At 33.0% G+C, this 20,258-nt stretch overlaps 2 protein-coding genes across 2 annotated transcripts; both read left to right on the top strand.

The window, feature by feature from the left end:
• The first annotated feature begins 2,747 nt into the window (after positions 1 to 2,747).
• LOC121247797 (pleiotropic drug resistance protein 1-like) lies at positions 2,748 to 10,640 on the top strand. The gene is made up of 24 exons (XM_041146248.1): positions 2,748 to 3,336; positions 3,435 to 3,555; positions 3,638 to 3,726; positions 3,832 to 3,916; positions 4,034 to 4,193; positions 4,284 to 4,360; positions 4,644 to 4,697; positions 4,790 to 4,880; positions 4,983 to 5,284; positions 5,441 to 5,719; positions 5,807 to 6,123; positions 6,197 to 6,357; positions 6,481 to 6,584; positions 6,671 to 6,827; positions 6,907 to 7,005; positions 7,080 to 7,228; positions 7,492 to 7,824; positions 8,516 to 8,806; positions 8,895 to 8,978; positions 9,074 to 9,207; positions 9,301 to 9,528; positions 9,635 to 9,806; positions 9,898 to 10,152; positions 10,269 to 10,640. The coding sequence occupies exons 1-24, from the start codon at positions 3,011 to 3,013 to the stop codon at positions 10,524 to 10,526; spliced, it is 4,326 nt and encodes a 1,441-aa protein (XP_041002182.1). The 5' UTR covers positions 2,748 to 3,010; the 3' UTR covers positions 10,527 to 10,640.
• A 4,529-nt stretch (positions 10,641 to 15,169) lies between these two features.
• On the top strand, positions 15,170 to 16,911 carry LOC121247792 (probable 2-oxoglutarate-dependent dioxygenase AOP1). The gene is made up of 3 exons (XM_041146241.1): positions 15,170 to 15,665; positions 15,754 to 16,078; positions 16,536 to 16,911. The coding sequence occupies exons 1-3, from the start codon at positions 15,292 to 15,294 to the stop codon at positions 16,776 to 16,778; spliced, it is 942 nt and encodes a 313-aa protein (XP_041002175.1). The 5' UTR covers positions 15,170 to 15,291; the 3' UTR covers positions 16,779 to 16,911.
• Positions 16,912 to 20,258: the final 3,347 nt, after the last annotated feature.

Genomic DNA, 20,258 nt, shown 5'->3' with positions numbered 1-20,258 from the left:
CATTTCATTATAAAAATAGTAATAGATAAATATTATTTTATGAAAAATTGTCGTTAGAAATCTGATTAAAATTTGATTACTACGTGTATGTAACAAATTAATTAAAATATAATTTTATATATAGTTATGTTTTTTTAACCTCTTTTTTATTGTAATAAACGTGTTATACGGTATAATAGCTGACACACAAATAAATTTCCACTGCCCAACAACCTCGGCCCCCCTAGGAAGCACTTTTTTCTTCTACTCTTACCCACAAATGATGCAATGGGTGGGAGATTGAAGTTAGAGAAATGATATAATATAAATTTTATATATATAAATTTTATACAAATTCTTTATAAAAAAAAAAAAAAAGATTTCACCATAAAAAAAAAAAAAAAAAAAAAAAAAAAAAAAAAAAAAAAACCAAAAACTATGTAAACAAACAAGTTTACCTCCACTTCTTGTGTTTGTGCAAACAAATTAGCAGTGTCAACGAGGATTGGCTCAATGGCATGCATGGTATATTTGTATGAAAACTTGTGCAGCTTTTGATGAGTGACAAACGCCTTCATCTTGGGTCGAAAGATCTTAAAACTATGAAAAGGATGTCTTTGTTGGTGTGTAACCGTAGTTTTCAACTAGGCAATCATCCACACCTTTTTAGGTTGCATCTCGCTAAATATTGAGATGAGTTGAATTGAATTGTGAACAGTATAAGAAATTGAAAAAATAGTAAATCTTATCAATAATTAATTTGAGATGAGTTGAATTTAGTTCAATAAATTACAACCAAACAATAGGCTTAGATGGCCCAAACTGTGGAGGCTGCCAAAATGCCTTGGATGTATTTAATAGCAGCAAGGTATGAATATGAGCTACAGAAAGTTGTGGAGTTTTGACTTTCAAAACTATTTACTTAGTTGCAGGCCGATGGTGCCCTGCCGACCTAGAAAGTTGAAAACGTTGTAAGGTCCAAAACTCATGGAATACCAACGTTCATAGCATTTCGTAAAAATTTGAAAGCTGCTTTCTCATAGCTACCGAATCATGAATTTCTTCAAAATCAATAAATTTTGTAGCATAAACTCTACAAAATATTTTTATAGCTCGCTACCTTTGAAGACTAGTTCTGCTGTCATTTGGAGGCGTTATGGTACCTACAGCTTCCCTCTCTTCGACGCAAATGCATGAAGTGGAGGGTCTGGTGACAAGCTGAAGTCGCTGCCCAGCCATAAATAAATACAAGCAATAAAAAGGATAGACAAATGTTATAAATACAAAGAGATCATATAAGAATAAATTCATAAATTAACGTAATTTGATGAGATTCATTAGATCTATTGTACAATAAAAATAATTTTAAAATCTGACGTGTCATATCAAATTATATCAGTTTATAGGTTTATTTTTATGTAGTTCTTTTTGTGGTTAAAGTATTGATAACTTGTGCGTTTGCGTCTCTATTTCTTCAACATTCCTTTTGTAATGTGCATTTATGAATAAAATTCAGTTTTTTTTTTTTTTTTTTAAACAAGTATGTGCCTAGTACTTTAACTCTCGAGAGCAAAGGTGGGCCTCGCCTCCCTACATAGATTGAATTAATGAATTCAGATCCACCTATACGCGAGCCTTAGGCCCAAGTCCACCCCACGTGGGCATGGCAGGCCCTTTATGAGGGGTAGTTGAGGCCCACCCTCATTAGGCATCCCGTTGCAATAATTTTATTTTTTACAAAATCATTTTTTTAATAATATAATATTTGGGAAATAATTGACAATAAAATGTTAGTTTGAGAGAAAAATAGGTTAATATTACCTTCATTTAAACGTTAAAAAATAGGCCATAAGCAGGTCTGCAGAAGGGCAATACTATAATCAATAGAATAGGGACTTATTTGTGCTAAATTAATTTAAGTATGCTTAATTCATTACAATGGAAGCACAAGAAGTACAAAATTCCGTCAATCGCATGTACGATTACTGCACAACTTGAAGAGGAGGAGTTTGGTGACAAATTTACAAAATTCCTTCAATGTAGGTTTACTTTTTGGTCAAGATTTTAATAGAAAAATTAATCTTATCTGTCATTATTTATTATTTTACATTTCATATTTTTCAAAAAATATATCTATATTTTATGAAAAAAAATATAATTATAAAATGTAAGAGTAAATAATAACTGATATATAGTATTTCCCATTTTAATATTACACTAATGAATTATCTACCTAGTGAAATCGACTCATTGGGGTTGTTTTTTTTTTTTTCATTTTTTAGCTGCAAGACGATGAAAAAAAACAAAAAAGAAAAGGAAGAGAGCGTGTAAGAAATACAAAGCGGTTCAATTTAGAAACTAATTTTAATTGACACTATATATAATAAGATGAAAATATCATTTATCTGTTATTCTAATTGTAAAATTATTTTTATTATAAAATAAATTTAATATATCACATAAAAAAATTACGTTAGTTTATAAATTTATTTTTATAATAAATTTTTTGTGACTATTTCACACCTTTTACTATTAACGTAATAGGCACGCTTCCATCGCCTTGCAAAAGCACCGGCATTGAACTAGTTAAATGCCAGGAAATCTAAAATATAACTAAATTTTATATAAATAACCTGCATTTGATTAGCTAAAAAAACTTTAGTTTGGAGTTTTAGTTACGGTAAATCTGAAGGAATAGCGCGGAAGGATCACAATATTCAAGAAAAAGAACTGTAAAAAGAAAAAAAAAAAAAAAAATCAACGAATGACATTTATAGCGCGCGTTCTTCAAGCCACGAGTGAAGAAACTCGTCTGTGCCAAAGTTGAAGGCAATTGATAAAAAGTCAGTGGCAATCTCTACTTGTTGTATATGTGAGACGAAGTGAAGGGGAGACAGAAAGAGCTTAGGATAACGTCCTTTGTTGAGTAAAAGAAACGCCCATTAGCTTCTTCACGTATATCAGTGAAAACTTCCCGGGTTCCTACTGGGTTTTGATTATTATTGTTGTTTGAACCTTTTTCTATTTCTTAATGGAGGGAAGTGATCTTTACGAAGTAAGAAACAGTTTCCGGGTCGACAGTTCTTCCATATGGAGGGACAAGGGTGTGCAAGTTTTCTCAACATCATTTCGACGAGAAGATGACGAGGAAGCTCTGAAATGGGCTGCACTCGAGAGACTTCCCACTTACACACGTTTGAGGAAAGGTTTACTGACTATGTCCAGTGGTCAGGCCTCTGAAATCGATGTTAAAAAGCTTGGGTTTCAAGAAAGAAAGGACCTTGTTGAGAGATTAGTCAGAGACGCCGAGGTGGATAATGAGAAGTTTCTGTTGAAGCTCAAGGAACGCATTGACAAGTAAAAGAAGACAATTTTTCTGGCCTTTTCACGTTCTTCTTTTTCATGTTTGTTTTTCTTGATTCTAATGAGTATTATCCTTGTTTGATATTTCTCAGAGTTGGAATTCAGATTCCCACGCTTGAAGTTAGATTCGAGCATTTAAAAGTCGAAGCAGATGTTTATGTAGGAAGCAGAGCATTGCCTTCATTTTTCAACTACTCTATGAATTTGGTGGAGGTAATAACCTGCGACATCTGTTTTCTTTAATGCTTTGCTAAGATCGTATGCTTACAATTTGCTTTATCCTTTGTTTTTGAAGGGTTTCTTGACTTATCTTCATCTACTTCCAAGTAGAAAGAAACATTTGTCTATCCTTCGTGATGTTAGCGGAATCATTAGGCCTTGCAGGTTAGTTGGCTGGCTCTGTTCTAATCTTGAATTGAATTCATATTATTGAATTATTTCTATATTTATTTTTGTCTCAGCCGTCCTGATTTGATTTGAATTTGGCAGACTAACATTGATTTTAGGTCCTCCAAGTTCTGGAAAGACCACTCTTCTGTTGGCTTTGGCAGGGAAGCTTGATCCGGATCTCAAGGTGAAGAAATTTCAATGCAGCTTTAGTTCTTCTCCATGAGTTGTCTGCATTAAAATCTGTCTTTTAGGTCCCAACTTTATCCGTAAACTGAAAGGCAAACTTTTATTTTTCTTCAAGTTCTCTGGGAGGGTGACTTACAACGGATCTGACATGCATGAGTTTGTGCCCCAGAGGACGGCAGCCTATATTAGTCAACACGATCTCCATATGCCAGAAATGACTGTGAGAGAAACCTTGGCCTTTTCTGCAAGATGCCAAGGAGTCGGATCTCGTCATGGTTGGCTAAATATATTGCTTCTCTCCTTTTGTTTTCCAGCACATTTAGATTTTCAAGTTTGACACAGTATATTATTTTGACAATCTACAGAGTGGTTAGCAGACTTGTCGAGGAGAGAGAAAGAAGCCAATATCAAGCCTGATCCTGATATTGATGTCTTCATGAAGGTGAGAAAAGTATTGTGAAACAAGAAAACTTTAGGGATTAGAAGCATTGAAACCTTTAGCTATTTTCCGAGAACATGAAAAAAAGTAGTCTCGCTTGTGTAGATGATTTCAATATTGTCATATGGCTGGATCAAGATAGAGTTTCTTACACTGATCTTTCTATGCATGCATATCAATGTAATTGCAGCTGTGAATTATGCTTGAGTATTCACCGAAATCCATTATGAGAAACGGTAAGGATTTCTCAGTACACAAATATCTGAATTAGTCCTTGCTATTTCAGGCAGCATCAATAGAAGGTCAGAAGACAAATGTGGTCACAGATTATATTATAAAGGTATCATCAGTAATGTAGCAATCAGTTTTTTAATTTTCTCAATTGTCAGCCACTAAGATCCCTTAATCAAATAATTGCCTTTTTACTTGAAGATTTTGGGACTAGAAGTTTGTGCAGACACCTTGGTAGGGGATGAGATGTTAAGAGGCATCTCTGGAGGACAAAAGAAGCGTGTCACAACAGGTAAAATAAAAACAAATTTTGATATCAACATTCTTTTTCACTCTATCTGAATAATATTTCTCTTAGAAATATTGTAAGAAATATCTATATTTTATATTATAGGTGAAATGCTGGTTGGACCAGCAAAAGTGCTGCTCATGGATGAGATATCTAATGGGTTGGACAGCTCGACAACTTTTCAAATTGTGAACTCACTCAGGCAATACATTCACATTCTAAATGGAACTGCTGCCATCTCGCTCCTCCAGCCAGCACCAGAGACTTTTGAACTTTTTGATGACATCATTCTCCTCTCTGATGGCCAGATTGTGTACCAGGGTCCCCGTGAGCAAGTACTCGAGTTTTTCGAATCCATGGGCTTCAAATGTCCTGAAAGAAAAGGTGTAGCTGATTTTTTGCAAGAGGTAAGAACGATATACTTCCCATCCAAACTTTTGAGACAATGGATGATTTAGCACGTTGTAACTTTTCGTCTAATTAATCAATTATGTTATAAATGAAAGTTGAACTTTTGAAACATGATACTCATTATCTAATGTTTAATTTCTGTAAACATGAAGGTAACATCAAGCAAAGATCAGAAGCAATATTGGGCACGTAAAGATGAGCCTTACAGGTTTATCACGGTAAAGGAATTCACTGATGCATTCCGCTCATTCCATCTGGGAAGGCAACTTGAAGAAGAGCTTGCAACTCCATTCGACAAGGGCAGCAACCCATCTATTTTACCAACCAAAAAATATGGTGTTACAAAGAAAGAACTATGGAAGGCCTGCTTCTCAAGAGAATTCTTGCTAATGAAGAGGAACTCATTCGTCTACATATTCAAGCTCGTCCAAGTGGGTAACCAACTTGGTACTTATTTTATTTAAGTATTGAGTTTTGCAGTTATAGTTTCTTATATATGTCTTTCTTTCTCCTATTAGCTTTGCGTAATGGCTCTTCTTTCAATAACACTCTTTTTTCGGACCGAAATGCACCGGGACACAGCAATTGATGGGGCAGTTTACGCGGGTTCTCTGTTTTACACACTGTTTATTGTCATGTTCAATGGAATGTCAGAGCTTGGCCTGACCATTTTCAAGCTTCCTGTCTTTTACAAGCAAAGGGACTTCCAGTTCTTTCCCGCATGGGCATATGCTCTTCCTACATGGATCATCAGGATCCCTATTACATTGATCGAAGTTGTCATTTGGGTTTTTATGAGCTACTATGCCATTGGATATGACCCAGACGTCAAAAGGTAGGATTGGAAACATTTTCTCGCATACTTTTTTCAGCTTTAAATGATATCTGAAGAAATCTACTTGCTGCAGGTTGTTCAAACAATATCTCGTACTTGTTCTTCTTAACCAAGTGGCTTCTGCATTATTCCGATGTATTGCGGCTGTAGGTAGGAACTTGATTGTTAGTGCCACACTTGGGTCATTTGTGCTGCTGCTGCTTTTTGCAAATGGTGGCTATGTCTTGTCACGAGGTATGAAAAGTACTCATGTTTTTCTTAAACGTCGGCACTTTCTAATGACCAAACCTATAAGAATCGTGAATATGTTCGATTCCCGGTCCAATTGATTGTCTTTGTCTTTGTTCTTCTCTGCAGACAGCATTAAAAAATGGTGGAAATGGGGTTACTGGATATCACCATTAATGTACGGTCAGAATGCAATAGCAGTGAACGAATTCCTTGGGAAGAGTTGGGGACATGTAAATTCTTCAATTCACCCTGTTAGCATTTGTGCATTTGTCTTGTAATGAGAGAAGTCAATTCTAGTTTTACTTTGATGTTGCAGGATGTCCCCTTACTAAAGGAACCACTAGGGCTTGTAATTTTGAAAACTCGAGAGTTCTTTCCTCACGCATACTGGTATTGGATATCAGTTGGGGCACTGACTGGATTCACATTGCTATTCAACTTCCTCTATACTCTGTCTCTTACTTATCTCAACCGTGGGTAACTGTTACCTTCACTTCAATAAAGACCTTTAAAGTGAGTTTTCTGTTAAAATTTTATGAAAAAATTGTGCAGCTATTGACAAGCCTCAGGCTGTCAACTACGAAGATCCTGAGCAGAGCAAGGAAGATGATGGTGGAACTGGGAACAGCTCCAGCCAAAGCGCCAATGCTGGTGATAAATCTCAACCAACTCTCTTTCACTTTTTTTTGGATAAGCCAATTAAATTAAATTTAACCGACATGTAGGTGAGGAAGATGAATTTAGGAGAAGTTCATCTGCAAAAAGAGATGCTGCTGCGAAGGCCACTCATGATAAGAAAAAGGGAATGGCTCTTCCATTTGAACCATACTCTCTCGCCTTTGAAAACATTGTCTACTCTGTTGACATGCCCCAGGTAACATATGAAAAATGCTTTGGCTGCAAAAGAATTTCACAAAAGTAATCACAGATTGACGTGGTTTGATGTGGCATGTCAGATTGTAAAGTTACTTTTATTATAAAGTAGATTTAATGCATGACATAGAGCCATGTAAGTTAGTAAAATCTCTTTGTGGCTGTAGTACTTCTCATTAATGATATGATCTAAGTTTTTGGAATTCAAAGCCTCTGTTTCGACTTTCAACTTAAAAGATCAAATTTGCTAAATTAAACGTGCAGGAAATGAAGAATCAGGGTGTCAATGAGGATAGATTGGTGCTTTTGAATGGCGTTAGTGGTGCTTTTAGGCCTGGGATTCTCACAGCTCTCATGGGTGTTAGTGGTGCTGGTAAAACCACTTTGATGGATGTGCTAGCTGGAAGGAAAACTGGTGGCTATATTGAGGGGAACATAAAGATTTCTGGTTACCCAAAAAAGCAAGAAACATTTGCTCGAATTTCAGGGTATTGCGAGCAAAATGATATTCACTCTCCTCATGTTACTGTCTATGAGTCCTTGCTCTACTCGGCTTGGCTCCGTCTATCCAGTGAAATTGACACTGAAACCAGAAAGGTTGCTTCCTAAACCCAATTCAAGTCAAGCAGAAAACTAAGATGATAACAGAATTGGTTGGGAAACCTTGGTTGTGATAATAGTTGTTTGGCTAAATTGAATTCTGTCATACTTGCATTTGTCTTCTCCTGGCTTGGCTGCTACACAGAGTTCAAGCCAAGTTTGGCTAAATTGAATTCTGTCATACTTGCATTTGTCTTCTCCTGGCTTGGCTGCTACACAGAGTTCAAGCCAAGCTGACAACTTGACAAGTTAATGAGTACTTTCGAGCTCAGTTAAGCCTTTTGCATTTGTTTACTAAAGCTCGTGAATTGTCGGAGAAAGCACATTTTGCCCTCCAAAGCATCACTTTTTTTAATAACTTGCACTAAATAGGACATGTTACAATCTAGATGGAAAGATCTAGATTGAGAGTGCAAATTGCTTAAAGTGGTAGCTTGAGATGCAAATTTATGGTTGAACTTCAAAAACTGTGATGGTAGGGTGTAAAATATACTATCTCCATAAATGTTATGAGAGATCTGATTCTTGGTACCCAGGCATGATAATGCTAAAGCTGAGCTCCTTAACAGGTTATACTAGAAAACTAGAGCTCAGCTTGTGTAAGTACTTAACAGTCTGATACTGAACAGAGGTTGAATCAAACACAACCTCTTAAACATCTTATCAGCCATGAAATTTATTTTTGCAGATCTTCATTGACGAAGTCATGGAACTGGTGGAATTGAACACATTGAAGCAAGCAATTGTTGGGTTGCCAGGTGTGAACGGTCTTTCCATTGAGCAGCGCAAGAGGTTAACCATTGCGGTGGAGCTAGTAGCAAACCCTTCTGTAATATTCATGGATGAGCCAACTTCAGGGCTAGATGCAAGAGCTGCTGCAATTGTCATGAGAACAGTTAGGAACACTGTTGACACTGGAAGAACAGTTGTTTGTACCATCCATCAGCCTAGCATGGACATTTTTGAAGCTTTTGATGAGGTGATAATTATTCATTCGTTTAAAACAGATAGCAATTTGTTTCAGCTTTCTTCATGTACTAGTATAACTCAATGAACATGGATTGCAGCTATTTCTGTTGAAGAGAGGAGGAGGAGAAATATATGTGGGACCCCTGGGTTGGCACTCTTCTTGTCTTATCGAGTATTTTGAGGTACGATGTGATGGACAATCTATTGAACATTTAATCTGAACTGTTAATATATGTATTATACCTGTAAGAACATGTGTCATTGAAATTTGATCCAGGGAATCGAAGGAGTGAGTAAAATCAAAGAAGGTTATAATCCAGCAACTTGGATGTTGGAAGTAACCACGCCAGCCCAAGAAAGTGCTTTGGGAGTTGATTTTGCCGAATTGTACAAAAATTCAGAACTCTACAGGTTGTTTTCATTTCGAAACACATGATAGCATTAGGAGACTGAAATAATTAAAGACTGGTAAAGAATAATACGACTTTGTGGCATGTGTTTCAGGAGAACCAAAGTACTCATTCAAGAAATGAGCGAACCTGCTCCTGGTTCCACTGACCTCCATTTTTCGACTAAATTCTCACAACCATTCTTCACCCAATGCGTTGCATGCTTATGGAAACAACGTTGGTCGTACTGGCGCAATCCACAATATACTGCCATAAGATTTCTTTCCACAGCCGTCGTAGCCTTAATGTTTGGGACAATGTTTTGGGACCTTGGCTCCAAAAAGTGAGTCATTAGATCACGAAAACAATTTACAGAACAGAAGTAGCTATATATACATGTTACACTATTTTATCTGCATATGTTCAAGTTCTAAACATTTTACTTGCAGGACAAACCAACAAGATCTGCTTAATTCATTGGGTTCGATGTTCACTGCTGCTCTCTTCCTTGGGGTCCAAAATTCTGGGGGTGTGCAGCCGGTAGTTTCCATTGAAAGAACAGTCTACTACAGAGAAAGAGCTGCAGGAATGTATTCCGCCTTGCCATATGCCTTAGCACAGGTAACTAGTTTTCACATGCTACAAGCTTTTTACCATTGATGCAATTCATTTAACAGTGGCTCCTTCATAAGCTTTCTGTCTTTCATCACAGGTCATGGTTGAACTCCCATATATATTTTCACAAGCTGTGGTGTACGGTGTCATAGTTTATGCATGTATGGGATTTGAAAGGAGTGCTGCTAAGTTCTTTTGGTATCTTTTCTTCATGTACTTCACCTTATTGTATTGCACCTTCTATGGGATGATGCTTGTGGGCTTGACACCCAATTACCTCATTGCTTCCATTGTTTCCACCTTTTTTTATGGAATTTGGAGCCTCTTTTGCGGATTTGTGGTCCCAAGAACTGTAAGTTTTGGCTTTTCTATAATTTGTGTCCTGAATTCCCGATCTCTTTGAAGATATCCCGACAACTAACTTCTTCTTTGATGTTTTTTCTTTTTTGTCACCCTGCTCAATAACAGAGGATTCCTGTGTGGTGGAGATGGTACTATTGGGGTTGTCCATTATCATGGACCTTGTATGGATTGGCTGCGACACAGTTTGGTGATGTAAAAGACATGCTTGATACAGGTGAAACAGTCGAAAAGTTTTTAAGAGATTATTTTGGTTTCAAACATGATTTTGTAGGAGTGGTTGCAGTTGCAATCGTTGGGTTTCCCGTGCTCTTTGCGTTCATCTTCGCCATTTCTATAAAGACTTTGAACTTCCAAAAGCGCTGATCAACATGCGTTTAACTAGACTGATGATTTGTGGGGAATGTATGCTTTTCACTTCCTGAAAGATTGGTGGAAATTAAATTTCTCTAAGAAAAAAATTTATTTGCAAGCTTGACATACTAAGTTGCGTTTGGATGTTAAAGTGAGTTGAGTTGAGTTGAGTTGAGATGATAAAATATTATTAGGATATTATTTTTTAATATTATTATTATTTTGGGATTTGAAAAAGTTGAATTGTTTATTATATTTTGTATTGAAATTTGAAAAAATTATAATGATGAGTTGAGATGAGTTGAGGTGAGTTGAGTAACCAAACGTTAATATAATTGTAATGAATTTTAAAATAAGGGTCATTGATTTTAGACTGAACCGGACTAACCCACACGATCAATTATACACTTCCATTTTCTTTTCAATATGCTATATCATTTTGCTTTTTAAGTTCGGGTACCAACATATATAAAAAAATGATATTTACAGTCTTAAGATATACAAAACCCTTAATAAAAAATGATATTACTACTCACCTAAGATGCAAGCAAAAGGATATTCATATAATATATACAAAATTGGGTTGGTAATGTGATGAATTATTTTATAATGATTTAGCAGGGCACAAAGTCTTCTAAATTGACATAAAATGCCAATTAAACAAAGTATATATAAACATTCACACACAAAATAGAAGATTTAAAAAGATTCGACAGCAGCTGTTTATGAAACCTGTGGTCCTGGCCGGTGGCCTGGCCTCAGACCACCCCTGAATCCTGTGAACACTCCATTGAATAAATATATATATATATATATATATTATATATAACACCATATCTTTAAAATGTGGAGTTTGAAATGATCAAATTTGGTGACCAAGATCTCCTCAGTTTTTTTGTCCAAATTCTAAATCATGTTATTTGATCATTTTTATCATCTCTTTTTCATGTGATCTAAATCCCAAAATTGTATTTTCAACCTTTTTTTAATTATTATTATAAATTAATTAGATATCTGCAATTGGGATTACAATGTATCTTTTGTGTCCAATTCTAAGGACTAGTTTGGTAATACAACTATTTTTAAGTATTTTCAGATATTCTCTGATATTCATTTTCCAAATATTACTAAAACTAAAATATTTTTCAATTTTAAGAAATTATTTAAATAATATTTTAACTTTATAATATTTTTATTCAAAATTTTTTCTCTTATTTCTCAAAATCTAATAAAATATCTTAATTCAAATAGTTTCACTAATTATTATTCATAAATATATTAAAATACTCTAAACCCCTTAACGGGGTCTAAATCTTTGATAGGCATTTAAAAGTCAAATTGATGACACGCAAAAGACCAAAAGATTAGAAATAAAACCAGTGAAAACGAAAGAAAATACTTTTTTAACATATATTGGTACGTAAGGAGTGGTCCTAGAATTAATTTATATATATATATATATATATTAAAAAATATATTACGTACTTAAGTAGCGGTCCTATTAATACAAATATTTTAACAATCAGCTGTACGAAATTGCGTCAATCTTGAGAGAAGAAGATTACATATATAGGATCGATCTTGATTCATCTAGAGCTACCCATCCATGGATGCATGGCCTATAAACCAAACATAAAATCCATATTCTCTTTGTTGCCATATATGTAAATATATGCCTTTGACTCCCTCAATCCTATATATCTAGCATGCATGCATGCATGCATACATATATGTATGTATATGTCTTGTTCCTCCAATTTTTTTTATAAATAATATATAGTTGATATTTCTTATATATTATGATTATAATATCAAACGAAAACGCAACAATTATTTCTTATTTGAAATACGTACGATCGAATTCTTTAAGGAAACACATGAGATCAGATATTAATATAATATTAATGTTCAAGTTTATTACTATATACACTTATTATATATATATAGTAATATTATGTACAATTATAAAGTATGCAAGTAGTACGTAAGTATCGTACAATTATTTAAAAAAAAAAAAAAGATTCATGTAAATCTTTATAAAGAGCGATGATTGATAGAATGTAATTGGCCTGGCTCAAGCCTCAAACTAATTTTGGTAATAATTTTTATATGTCGAGAGCCTGAGATATTGTCGGAACAGCTAGGCCAGCAAGTCATGCACCCAGCTTTATCCTGTTCCATATATAAGACCTGTATTTTCATTTTTTTTTTTCTTTTGGATGTAGTTCATATTCTTAGACATTTATTAATTTCTACTCGAAAACCTTCATCCATTTTCAGTCAATTTGAGTAATTCATATTTTTCTCACGAGGAATGTTAGGGGGTCCGATCTGAGCTCTCATTTTTCTCTCCCGTCTGACATGGAAGGCCAACTGGCCTTTCTTCTTCCTTTCTTTCTTTCTATTTTTTTTCTTTTAATTTCTTTGATAGATTTACTTTATAATAAAAGTAAATTTACAAATTGATAAATTGATAGATTTTCTTCTTTTTATTTTTCAAACAGTTAACATGATAATATTATTTTATTAAACTAATAATGCTAAAGTCACATGAAATATATGAAAAGAAAAAATTGAACTTAAACAATTATATTATTCACATGAATAAGTAATATTTTTTTCGTATATTTCACCCGACGGAGGAAAAAAAAAAGGGTGGGGAAAGGCCAGTTGGCCTTCTCACGTCAAACGGGAGAAAAAAAGGAGAGCTCAAATCGGATTTCCTAACATCTCTCTTTTCCCACATATAAGACCAAAAACCTTATTAAAAAATAAAATAAAATAGGGATCAGGATCACATAGAACTTCTGTCTCTAAAAGTTCTAGAGTAGGGGCAGAAATTACTATTGAAATTATTCACATTTTTTAAAAACTTTAAGAGATAACAGAACTGTATATATATATATAGGTCAGGATGATATATATATATACACATATATATATATATATTTATATCATCCTAACCTAACTCTTGAGGGTATTATATATAAGAGAAAATTTATTCATGACCCATTTTTTTTATTTTACACCCCACATCCTACGTAGAAAGGAAAGCGTTAGGGTGAGGGAGGGGCGAATGCAGGGAGTGAAGCCAAATTTTAAAATAGAGTCCGAAGGTAAACGCACGTTTCAACAAGTGGAAAAAAAAAAAAAAAAAAAAAAAAAAGTCCCGTCAAGGGTGTGGTATTAGTAAATAATGGCATATGTATAGATTTACTCTATACATGATATGCATTATCAATATTAAGACATGATCTAAATAACCATGCATACTCGATCTTTTTCTTGTTTTTTTTTAATGGCCATACATCTATCATGATATCATGGATGACAATAATTCAAGCAAAATATTAAATATATTGAATGAACCTCTCAATGTCATGCTAGCTTTAGTAATGACGACACAACAATATTTTATGAAAAACTGACAATTGATGTTGTTTTGTAGTACGTACCAGAGATATCGGCCGATCGAGGAGATCAAGGACATTAATTTGCTAGCTAGGACAAACATCTTATTCTTAACAATTTTATTTGATATTTATTCAATATATATAACGTACAGATCAAGAAATTAAACTATTCATGCGTGGAACTGCATGCCTAATTAAAAAAACATATCTATCCGTATTATATATATATATATATGTATGACGTGTCGTAAGGTTTAATTCATGAGCTAGAACCCTGTTTTCCGCTCCCTAGAATCGGAACCCCTTTCATTCGATCAATATTATTGATCGAAAGCGCTCTATCATACGTAAGTCAATCGATTCAGAAAGGGCCAATTACAACATGGCAATAGAAAATAATATAACGCGCATAATCATTTTTATTTATAATCTTAATTTATACAATTATATTTTAAATAAGAGATATTTTTATAAAATAATTAATAAAAATAATATTATTTTTATAAATACTTTTATTTAAAATATAATTATATAAAAAAATTGTAAAAAAAAAATTATTTCAATATCCGACTTGGTAAAGCATTCATTATTTTAATTTTTGCCGCTAGCTACGTACGCACATGGAGTACTATTTTGAACCGAAGAAGAGCGAACCCCCCATCGAGGTTTCTCATTTTATTTTTCTTAATTTTTGTGGCTGAGATTGATAAATAATTATAAATAGTGATTTAATGCAAACGACATATATACCATTTTTATCAATAAAAACTCTCTCTCTCTCTCTCTCTCTCTATATATATATATATATATATATATATATATATATATATTAAGATCTCTAAAATTTTATTCGAACTTAAATGTCTTAAGTAAGAGATCTAGACATACACATAAAATAAACTCTACAATATTTATTAATTATATAGTACTGTTCAAATATTTATACGGATAAATATCGTAGAGAAAAATTACACACGCATACACAAACGATTGATGATATCTTGATTAATGATTATTATATATTATATTGTAGGCTCCATTTAGATAGTAAAAGTTATGTTTTATCTTATCTTATTATTATAATTTTTTAAAAATTCTCACACAAAATAATAATAAATAATATTTCAATTTTTTCAAATCTCAAAACAATAATAATATTAAATAATAATATTCTAACCATATTTTAATCAACTTTCTTCTATCTCACCTTGTTGACTATGCAAAGAGCACCTTAATTACTCGTTCGTCGTACTTCCATCTGAAACTCAAATGCAGCGTAAACCTGATCTCTATATATATACGTAGCATCGATCCGACTTTCAGGAAACCTTAGAAGAAGAAGAAAAAAGTAATAGGACTACATCATGAGCTCTGAAACACTTCCAAAGGTTCCAATCATTGACTTCTCCAACGAGAAATTGAAGCCTGGAACCAATTCTTGGTCCTCAACATGCAAGGATGTTAGGCGCGCACTAGAAGAGTATGGCAGTTTCATAGCAGTGTACGATAAAGTTACAAAAGTGCTTGAAAAAGCCATTCACGATGCAGGAAAAGAGTTCTTCGATCTCCCAATAGAAACCAAAATGAAAAACACTGCGGAGAGGACTTACCATGGCTATGTGGGCGATATCCCCGTCATCCCTTTGCATGAAAGCACAGGAATCGATAACGCAACAACCCTAGAAGGGACCCAGAAATTTACAAATCTCATGTGGCCCAACGGGAATGAGAATTTCAGGTAAAATCTCAGGTTTTGATCTAGTCGTATATATCTCACTCTAGGATTATATATGTATATATTAATGATATTTCTAATAATTTGCCAGTGAAACCGTGTTAACATACACAAAGCTGGTAGCAGAATTAGATGAAATGATACAGAGAATGATTTTCGAAAGTTATGGGGTACTGGATAAGCACTTTGAATCTCACGAAGCGTCCAAATATTACCTTCTGCGGCTCATGAAATATAAAGTACCTAAGACGAATGAGAGTAATATGGGTTTTCGTGCTCATACGGACAAAAGCTTCGCAGCAATAATCCAGCAACTTTATATTGACGGATTGGAGATAGAAACAAAGGACGGCAAGTGGATTGCTTGTGATTTATTGCCACATTCCTTTGTTTTCTTGGCTGGAGATGTACTCATGGTATGCCATCCTAGCTAGCTCTTTCTATATATATATATATATATATATATATATATATATATATATATATATATATATATATATTCATGAATGAAAGAAATAATTTATCCCTCTGGCCTATCAATCAAACTAATTTTTGTGATAATTAATTGAGCACTAATATTTGATGATTTAATTAGATGGTATAAGAGCATAATTACCCTCCACATGATTTTATCCCATTTAATTAAATTAAACTATTAAATTTACATCTAAGCAGAGATGGGCATGACGCATGCTGGTAGTGGGACTGATCTATATATGGGCTAAAATCTAGTAGTTCTTTGGGGGAATTGGCCTGGCAAATGTTTCAACATGATCTAGTTCTGATGATCAATATCTATGGTATAGTATATGTATAACTTATAAGACCGGAGAAGAGCATTAATGTGTTTGATGTACGCGTGCATGCATGCAGGGATGGAGCAATGGCAGAATACGTTCAGCTAAACATAGAGTGGTTCTCGACACAAAAGAAGCGAGATACTCAATGGGGCTCTTTTCGTTCAGTGCAGGAATGATACAAGTTCCTGAGGAGCTTGTCGATGAACAACATCCACTACGTTTCAAGCCCTTTCATCATCAAAAGTTCCTTCGTTTCTTTGACACGGAGGAAGGCCGGAATGCCGAGAGTCCTCTCAAAGTTTACTGTGGTGTTTGAAATTTATTTTCTGCATGTTGATCATGATCAACTCGATCCGTCAAGTTTGTGTACATTGCAGTTTAATTTGCTGTTTGTATGGTTTGTTGCCATGTACTAATTACATGGCTAATAATATATATATATATATATATATATATATTCGAAGAAATTAAGAAATCATTTACGCAATACACATGACATATTAAATTAAATTAGAAACAATGTAAGAAACATGACGACCTATTATATATAATAATAGACTAAACGTAACCCATGCATATATGATAAAATATTAAATTATGGGTACGTAAGAGACAAGGATATATAACTGCTCATGAAATTAAGGTTGTGTTGGTTGTTGATTTGTAATATTACAAATCTATGTACTCTTATATGATGAAAGTGGATAAACTTTCCTATCATATTTAGATTGAAAAATTATCATATTTACAAGTCTGTTTGGATAACACATCTAGTAATTACTTACATGACATATCTTGATTTGAAAGAGAGGCCCGTTTGGATACCGAAACTGTTTCATCTCATCATTACAACTTTATCAAATTTCTACACAAAATATAATAAACAATTCAATTTTTTCAAATCTTAAAATAATAATATTATTAAAAAATAATATTCTAACAATATTTTATTAAACTTTCAATTTTTATCTAAAACTATCTCATTTCATCTTACTATCCAAACGGTCAGGCCTAAAAGTTAAACTTTACAAATCAAATCTTACTGTTTAAATAATTGAAAATGGTGTTCTAATTTAGCCACCAACTTGAAATATAATAACTCAGAGTAGATTACAAATACCATTGAAGGTACACATGATGCATTATTTTCTCTTTATGCTGCACCTAGATGTTCAAGTTTTTTACGAAAAAACCAAATGTTTATTTGGTTTAAAAAAATAGCATATATTTTAAATGATTTTTTTAAGGAATTCATTAATAATCATTCCATGCGTCTACATTAATTAATCATCCAATTTAATTTCGCGGTATTTCTAATCCAATTAATCTTTTTTTTTTCTTTTGAATTTTTTATAGTGCATGCCTTTAATTGATATGTACTCTTCCTTTTTAAATAAGATCGAACAATATATTCATTTTTAAACTTTATGGTGCCTAATCTTGATTCAAATTCCTTATTACTGAGATTTTTAGTAACTTCATATATAGAAATTAATTTAGAAATTATTGATGGGTTACATCAGTTAGACGGCACACTTTCTGGTTTGTTATTATATATCAACAGCTTGCAATTTCCCTTGTCGTTTAGTGCAGTTCAAGTTTTTCTATGCACGAGACTCGTCAAAGAAATTAGAAACGGCATGCCCATGAAGGACAATCAAAATCATGTCTCAAAACAGAGCAATGATAGGATGATAGGATGGACATGATCGTTATCTTGATCAATGGCCAGCTACTTACAATTTAATACGGCCAAGAATTTGCATCAAGCTGTCAAGTCAGATCATATAGAGATAATAAAAAGGCAATTTAATTAATGCAAAGATTTAGCATAGATATCATTTCTACAGAAAAATTTAAAAAAAAATGTAAACTTGTAGATCGAGCATGCATATATATATATATATATATATACATGCTTTCAAATTATTCCAAGTACTATATAATATATGAGGATGCATATATGAGGCCAGCCATCAAGTTCTTCTTCAACGATCAAGATTCAATTAACATCTTAAGCTTTAGAATCTCGTGTGGTAATTTTCTAGGTGTTTTATCATGGATTAAAAAGGAAGATCACCAAAAAGTTATAATGCCACGTGGATAGACTTTTAAATTAAATTACTCATTCAAAAAAAACCAAGGCATGCATTGCATGCATATGTAAAGGAATGTACTTTGGACTCAGGCAAAAGCATTGTAATTCGATCGGGAGTATACGTACATGAGTTGAATTGATCATCATCATCAGTTAAGTTTCACTTAGAATATATCACAATAAACAGTGCTAGTTAAGATAAGAAAAATAAAATGTATGATGATTTTATTACGTATTCTCGACAACTTTTGACGTGTCAAAAAAAAAGTTTCGTGTGTGTGTGTCTATATATATATATATATTGAGGATTTATAAGGCCAAACAGATCAGTGGGGTCGTAAATGAGCTAATTTGGATCCATTATGCGATGTGGGGTCATGACCAGCATGCTTCTAATAATATTGTTGGGTGTGACCCATACATTTAACGTAATTATATATTATGCACGAAGAAATTGATCATATTTCTATATATATATATATATATATATATATATATAAAAGGAGATCTAGATTTGCAAGTAAAGAGGGAGGCCCTTGATGTCGATCCTTGATTATATATGGTTAGGAGTTGGCACTACATGGAAGGAACTAGGGGCATGGAAAAGGTACCTGAATAATTTGAAAAGACATGATTAATTGACTTCAGAAATCCACCGTCTTGAAATTTCTTTTGGGTGTTCAGAAATTTCTAGCTAGGGCATGCAGGCCATTTGATGAATGAAAAATGTTAAATGTATTTAAGCAAAATTTATAAAAAATTTATTTTTTTACGTATCAGTTACGTTGAAAATCATAAAATTTAAAATTAAAAATTTAAATTTAAAAAAATTAATAAAATAAGTTTTATAAATAAAATTGTAAGTATATAAGAAGTAACTACTCCTAAATTAATAGACTTGCTAAAATTAGATCAGACATAAAAAAAATAAAAAAATAAAATAAAATCTAAATCTAGTTTCTAATGATATGATTGAGATTGATTCTTATATTGCCTGAATTAATTAAGGGGCTAATTAATTATTTGATCTAACATTTGACAGACTTGACTCATGAACATACCTACAGATCGATCAAAACCATGAACAATGAAGCATGACATTGCATTATTAGCAGATAATAATGACAAAATCAGTTAATACAAGCAAGATTTAGAGCTGCAAACTTCGGCAGATAGTGGAACAGTACAACACCAAGTTTTATCTTAGGAAAAAGCTACTTTGTCCATCTATTGTTATTGCTCTACTTGAAAGTTCGGAAATTTTTTTTTTATTTAATGATTAAAGAAGTGATTTTAAATGTATTAATATATTTTTTTATATTTAAAAAATATAAATAAAAAAATAAAATAAAAAAGTTAGAAAATGAACTAGTGATCAAGTAGAGCGGGCTCTTTATCATATTACTAGAAGAACCTCAGATCTGCTTCTCACTAGTCACTAGTCATAGATAACAGCTGAAAATAGGCCGGGTTGTGGCTCTTCCAAATTCTGAAGTCCATGCTAATAATAAGAGAAATATTTTAAATATAATGAGATTTTATAAAAATAAATTTATAAATTGACGTGGTTTGATATGATATATTAAATTATAAAATTATTTTTATGATAAATTAGATGTAATATGTTATATGAAGCCGTTTATTTTTAAAAAATGATGTTTTTGTGATTGCATAATTTCTATGGTAATAATTGTCAAG

This window comes from Juglans microcarpa x Juglans regia, chromosome 1S (assembly GCF_004785595.1).
Source record: "Juglans microcarpa x Juglans regia isolate MS1-56 chromosome 1S, Jm3101_v1.0, whole genome shotgun sequence".
NCBI classification, from domain to species: Eukaryota; Viridiplantae; Streptophyta; class Magnoliopsida; order Fagales; family Juglandaceae; genus Juglans; species Juglans microcarpa x Juglans regia.
This window is presented reverse-complemented; position numbering and strand designations above follow the sequence as displayed.